The 6,833-nt window shown below is 35.0% G+C and overlaps 1 protein-coding gene across 1 annotated transcript; it reads right to left on the bottom strand.

The window, feature by feature from the left end:
- Positions 1 to 1,159: 1,159 nt before the first annotated feature.
- Positions 1,160 to 6,060, bottom strand: LOC141287673 (protein NLRC3-like). Its single transcript, XM_073819819.1, has 6 exons — positions 5,981 to 6,060; positions 4,437 to 4,562; positions 3,892 to 3,993; positions 3,414 to 3,498; positions 3,081 to 3,276; positions 1,160 to 2,994 (listed from the first exon to the last, which is right to left on the bottom strand). The coding sequence occupies exons 2-6, from the start codon at positions 4,493 to 4,495 to the stop codon at positions 1,160 to 1,162; spliced, it is 2,277 nt and encodes a 758-aa protein (XP_073675920.1). The 5' UTR covers positions 4,496 to 4,562; positions 5,981 to 6,060.
- Positions 6,061 to 6,833: the final 773 nt, after the last annotated feature.

Here is a 6,833-nt window from a genome sequence, read left to right as displayed (position 1 = left end):
GCTTTAATTACAATGAAATATACATTTATAGTCTTGATCAACACCTTTGCCATTGTGATCATGTGCTCAACACTGGCTACAACGCTCAATGCTGTAACAACTCAATGTAAAAACATGATACTCTCTAAAGAGTGCTCACAAAAATAAATAAAAAATAGGCACAGGAGCATTTGAAAGCAGCCACTAAAAAATAATAATAAAAAAATCACTAGGTAGCTGATTATCTGTTGACAGTCACTGCAAACCTCAGCATGAATGAACATAGCACATTTTGCTACTAACAATAACTGGTTAAAGGAGAACAAAACTCTTCATTCTCATCTAAAGGAAAAACAGAAGAAAATGTTGCTGGGCGTTGAAACAGTAATGAGAATAGTAAAATAATTATTGAGATAAAGATATATGATGAGATATATATGATAAAGACATGATTTGATACATATTATAAAATAATAAGATTTGAATGTTTGATATAATGTTCATACACCAAAAGCAGAATGAAACACTGAGACTCATTTGAACTACACCTCATGGACTGTTTATCTGCTCGGCTCAAAGGTCAAACAGCAGCACAGCAAAATCTCATTAGAGTAGATGCATTTACTCGCTGATAAGTGTCACGCAACCACTAAACAATGCTTCAAGATCCAATGTGAAGTGCTTGAATTCAGGGAAGAACAGAAATTACTCGTAATTTAAACTAGTTTAAAGCTGGATAAAACAGGGCTGACAAACACTGTGCACACTGAGTCAGAAGGTCTGGACTTTTGTCCATTTATACTAAATGTATTTAGAGGACTGTATTTCATACAGATACCCAGAAAAGTTACATTTCACCCTGGTATTAAGGTGCTATGTTAGTGCATTAAACTGTGGTTATCATGATTTAAATGTACACTACTAGGGATGACAAATAGTGTATTTTAATAAAACTTTAACAATTAGAATTATTAAATTTTACTGTATAAATATCTGGTTGCTACAATTACAATGGCCATATCGTTCAGGCTTAATCTCCCAGAAAAACAAAATTTTCTGGGACATTTAACATTTTATCTCATTTTTCATGGGCTGAACTTTGTCATTATTTTTTAGTTTTCCCAGGATACATGGGAACTCTGAGATTAATGTATTTTTCAGATAAAAGCAAGAAAATGACTTACACTGCTCTTTTGGAGGTTTTGATGACTGCCAATAATCTAATGAGACACTCGTCTGATTTTTTGAATTTCTGAAGCTCAAACTCCTCCAGCTCCTCCTCTGATGTCAGCAACACAAAGGCCAAAGCAGACCACTGGGCAGGTGAAAGATCAATAGATGAGAGACTTCCTTTGTTAAGGTGGGTCTGAATGTCTGTTACCAGAGTTTGATCGTTCAGTTCATTCAGACAGTAGAACAGATTGATGGATCTCTCTGGAGACAGATCAGCTTCAAATGCCTGCTTGATATACTGAACGATTTCCTTTTTACTCTGGTCATTGTCGTATTCTTGCGTCAACAGACCTCGTAAGAGTCTGTGATTGGACTGGAGTGACAGGCCGAGAAGGAAACGAAGAAAAAGGTCTAGATGTCCATTGTCACTCTTGAGTGCCTTGTCCACTGCAGTCTTCAGCAAATCAATCACATTTTCATGTTTGTTTTCCTGTCCTGAAGACTCATGAATAAATATATTTTCTTTCTTTGTGATCAGAAACAGATGTGCATAAAGAGCTGCAATGAACTCTTGAATGCTCAAGTGAACAAAGCAGTACATGGTACCAACAGTGATCCCTTTTTCCTCCATAAAGATCTGGGTACACATGCCTGAATACACTGATGCCTTATAGACGTCAATACCACAGGCTTGCAGATCTGATTCATAGAAGATCACATTGTTTTTTTCCAGCTGTTGGAAAGCCAGTTTCCCCAGTGAAAGGATGGTTTGTTTATACCAGGAAACATCTGGTGTATAATCTCCATCATACTTTCGTCTGCTCTGCTGGATCTGAAAGCGGAGAAAGTGTGTGTACATTTGTGTCAGAGTCTTAGGAGTGTCTTCAGTTTTTGACTCCTGCAGTGTTTTGGAGGCATCATCAGCCTGATTGTATTTCAGATCATTATTTCTTTTCTCCTCCAAAATGTTCTGGAGGACAGTGGCTGAAATCCAGCAGAAGACTGGGATGTGGCACATGATAAAGAGACTCTTTGATTGTTTAACATGATCAATGATTTCTTTGGCCAGATTCTCATCCGTGATTCTTTTTCTGAAGTACTCTTCCTTTTGTGCATCATTGAATCCTCGTATCTCTGTCAGCCGGTCGATACAGTCAGGAGGAATCTTACTGGCAGCTGCTGGTCTGGTGGTGATCCAGATGAGAGCAGAAGGAAGCAGATTTCCCTTGATGAGGTTTGTCAGGAGAACATCCAGAGAGACTGGTGAAAATACATCATGCAACGTCTCATTATCCTTAAAGTTTACAGGAAGTCGACATTCATCCAATCCATCAAGGATGAACAGGACTTTAAATTGATTTCTTCTTGTAAGGTTTAGTCCTTTAATCTCTGCAAAAAACTGGGTTATAAGGTCCATCAAACTTAGTTTTACTTTCTCCTTTAAGTTCATCTCTCTAAATGGAAGAGGAAATATAAAGCTGATATCTTGATTTTCTTGTCCTTCAGCCCAATCCAGAACAAACTTTTGCACAGAGACTGATTTTCCGATGCCAGCAACTCCTTTAGTCAGTACAGTTCTGATCTGCTTGTCTTCTTCAGGTGCTTCAAACAAATTTTTGCATTCAACCTGTATCTCTTGAGATTCCTGACGTCTAGAAGCAACTTCAATCTGTCTTACCTCATGTTCAGTATTGACCTGTTCACTACAACCCTGAGTGATATAGAGATCTGTGTAGATGTTATTCAGAAGTGTAGAGTCACCTGGCTTTGCTATTCCTTCAAAAACACATTGATACTTCTTCTTTAGGTTTGATTTTTGCTGATGAATGAATATTAGCTCATCTAAACACAAATACAGATATTTGTAATATTAGTTTCTCTCGTACATTTAAAAATGACAATATGACAGATGGCCATGAGTCTCTTACTTTTTAGAGTATCAGCAGCTTCATGTTGCTTCATCTCTCTCAGGAAGTAGAGTGTGAGATCAAGAGCTGCTTCTTTGACACTGCATCTGTTCTCATTAAAGTCCTTCACAAAGTACTGCAAGTTCTCTTTTTGTAATATTTTCTTAAACTTTTCCAATTCATTCTTTAGAAACATGATCATTTTGTTTTCGAGATCCTACAAACAATGCAAGAAAAAAAAACAATGACAACAATAAAACAATCTTCATCTATATTTGGTCAAAACAATTGATCCGATTTGTTTTTTTTTGTGAATAAATTTTTTTTTATATATATAAAAATGAGTTTTCTTACCTGGAAGATCCCTAGGAGATCATCTGTGAAATTTTTGTTTTTCTTGTGAGTTTGTAAATCTGAATCTACTGTGTCATATTGAAACCTGTTAGCAAATAAAATAATAAACTGCATTTTCAGGCAGAAATCATTTGCAAACATTTTTTAAACAAAGGGGAAAATGCAGTGGCTGCTTAAGATCATGCTTTTAAGGTGTATGGTCTATTTAGGTATTTTCGATATTTTTGTAAAAAATGTGTGTGTATATATATATATATACACACACATATATATATATAATTAAAATTATTCAAAATATCTTTTGCCTTTATTTGCCTGCTCCTATTGGCTGTTTGTAGATCATCCGTGTGATAATTAGTTATTTAAATAAAATGTATACCATGATTAAGTTTTGGACAATAAAATCTCATTAAAACTACTCACTGAAATATTTTCTAACAGTCAATGTGTGACCAACAATAAGCAGCACCAGTATTACCTTTGGGTAGATGTTTTTTTCTCACTGAAATATAGTCCTTCATCTTTTGACCTGTCACTCTTCACAGACACAGAGCTGAACACATGTGAGCCTGATCTTACACTAATGACACAGAGAAAAGAGAGAGGGAAAAAAATACAGCAAAAGATACTTCCGTTTTATTTCAAGAGCTTCAAGTGAAGCGAAACATTGATTCCACAGCCTTCACAATATCTACTTCACCTTAATATACAAGTGTCTCTAAAATCTTGTTAAGTACACCCATATTATACCTGTTCACATCTTCACATGAGAAAATAGGAATTAATGTAAACTAATGTAACACAATGAAAATGTTATTAATTCTAGGGCTTTCATTGTGAAGCATAGCACCACAGGCAGGATTTGGAATGGGAAATGGATGTAATTGCAAATCTGTTTTGCATCTTTTCCTACAAGTAATAACTGAATTAAAAGAGCTCTGTATTTTAATGCATACTAGTAAAAAAAATGCTAATGCTGGGATAATTTTTAAAGCTAACAACTTGATATAGACTCCGTTTCACCTCTGTTTCTGTGAGAGATTCATCTCAGAGGGAGACTCCTTTCCTTGCTCCTCTGACATACTGCAGCTGAACAGCTCAACGCTGAGATATTTGCGTCGCAGAAGATGATCAGATGCTCATTATGACCTAGACATGACATTGTGACACTGAGATGAATATCACGATAGTTCAGAGGGGAAAACGATGATGGAAAAATAAGAAAAACAAATTACGAATGTAAAGTTAACAAACAAGCAACATGAAAAGAAAAAATATGCTTCAAAATATATTATGATGCAGAGATTAAACACTGTGCTACAAGAAAAAGCGGTTTTTTGAATGTTGAATATATCATCATAACTTCCATGTCTCTGATTTTTTTGTGGATCTGACACAAGTTGGTCCTTTGTTTTTATTGATGTTTTCGTTTGCATTCAACAACTACTCACGATAGACGTCAGTCTGTCAGAAATCGCGCTACAGAAAAACACTGCACGTCATGTGACTTAACCAAAGCACATCATTGGCTAAACTAAGGTCTTCTCTTTCCAACAAAAAAATTTGAACGTTTGTCTTAAAGAGACAGTGGCAGGGAAATGAACATAAAGAGCATGTTGCCGTGCGGTAGAGGGTTAAATAGTAATGCTCACGTGCTTACCTATTCAGAGTTTTTAGAAAAAAAAAAAATAATAATAATAATTTCATATACCTGTTAAGGAGTAAGTGATGGTAATTAATGCCATTCCCTCAGAACTTAAGAAATTATTAAGAAATTATATTAGATACAAAACCACATTTAGATTTCAGTCTTAAATTAGAAGGTATTTATATAAATAATAATAAAATAAAATAAATCTTTAAGACTACTAAGATTTGCCAAATTTCCAGTGTTTCTTTAGCAATCAGTTTTTGGAGATCACAATTTTTTAAGATGTCCAGATGTTTCAGTATCACTAATAAAATTAAAGGGATATCATTCAAGATTGTTCATCGTATTTATCCTGTAAAACAGGTCATTGTGAAGTTTTGTAAAGACATTGACTTGAAGTGTGTTTTCTGTAAAGAGTATTGTACATTTATTTTATGATTGTATTTATAGTCAATTATTTTTGGTGTGATTTGTTTTTGTTGTTGTTCAAGTACTAATGTTGAATTGCAATTCCAGGAAAATTATTTTTTATATAAGTATACTTTTGACTGTAAAGTTTGGTATATAGTACATTTACTCATTGTATTATATGGAAACTTAAAAAATCTATTCTTTGAATAATTTGTAAATATTTGTTCTTATTTGTTTATGATTGTATTTGTTTTGTTGTAATTTGTGTTGTTGCCCTTGTGTCTTCTTTGTTCAAGAAACTGCAATAATAATAATAATAATAAAAAAAGGTTTACCATGATCACTAAACGACGGAAGGTGGACAAATATTTCTGGCTGCTTACTTGCGCAACAAAGAAGGCCTGTAAATTATAATTTAACATTGCAACTGAAAAACGCTCACAGGATTTAAAATCCCTTAATCATTCCCCCAAATAACTGTAATTGTGGTAGCATTTAAACTTACTTGCAGTAGTACAGACGGTCTTGAGCAGCACAAACAAAATCCGGAAGTCTTTGAAACACTTTCGATTTGTGATCGCTGGTCATCGCTGTGAACACATCCTCCTTCTTTTTCTTCTGGTGTTTTTGGCAAACCAACGAAAGAGGAGCATATCCGCCACCTACTGATCTGGAGTGTGGTGTGAACAGATTTGGTAGGAAGAAAAAAGAGAGAGAGAAAAAAATAAAATAATTAATAAAATCCTTATAAGAATTTAATTTTTTTAAAGAAATTTATATGTCCTGTCTTTTTTAGATAGCTAAAGAATTCCCCATAAATTCCTGATTTCATTTGTTTTTAGTGATATTATATCATACCCCATCAATCCTAATTTTTGACTAAATTGATTTCTTTCTCTTAAGATCTTTGACATTCTTGGTGGCAGGGAAGCTACAGCTGTTATCAGACTATTTTCAAGGCAAAGTCTGTTTCTTTGTTTCGTTTTTATCTGGGTCATTGCTGAAAATGAGGTTTCACAGAGGTAGGTAGAGCCAAATGGGAGTAGGTGTTCCAAAGCCCTTTTCCCTAGCTCAGGGTGCTCTCTCCTCACACACACACCCAAAACTCTGTCAGGGAACCGTTTTCAAAAGTAGTCTGCAACCCACGGTCTGTGGATAAATCCAATAGCTCCTCCCTCAGGTCAACAGGTAGCGTGCAGTGGTTGCTTTGGGAAAGTGTAAACGGGTTTCTAACCCAATCCAGTTGCTCAGACTTCTCTCTTGCATCAGGGAAGTATGATCTGAAACTAGAAATCAAGTTAGATAAGTGTCCATCCAGAAAGGCTTTTACTGTGTCCCTCTCCATATTCTCACTTACG

This window comes from Garra rufa, chromosome 15 (genome assembly GCF_049309525.1).
Source record: "Garra rufa chromosome 15, GarRuf1.0, whole genome shotgun sequence".
Taxonomy (NCBI): Eukaryota; Metazoa; Chordata; class Actinopteri; order Cypriniformes; family Cyprinidae; genus Garra; species Garra rufa.
This window is presented reverse-complemented; position numbering and strand designations above follow the sequence as displayed.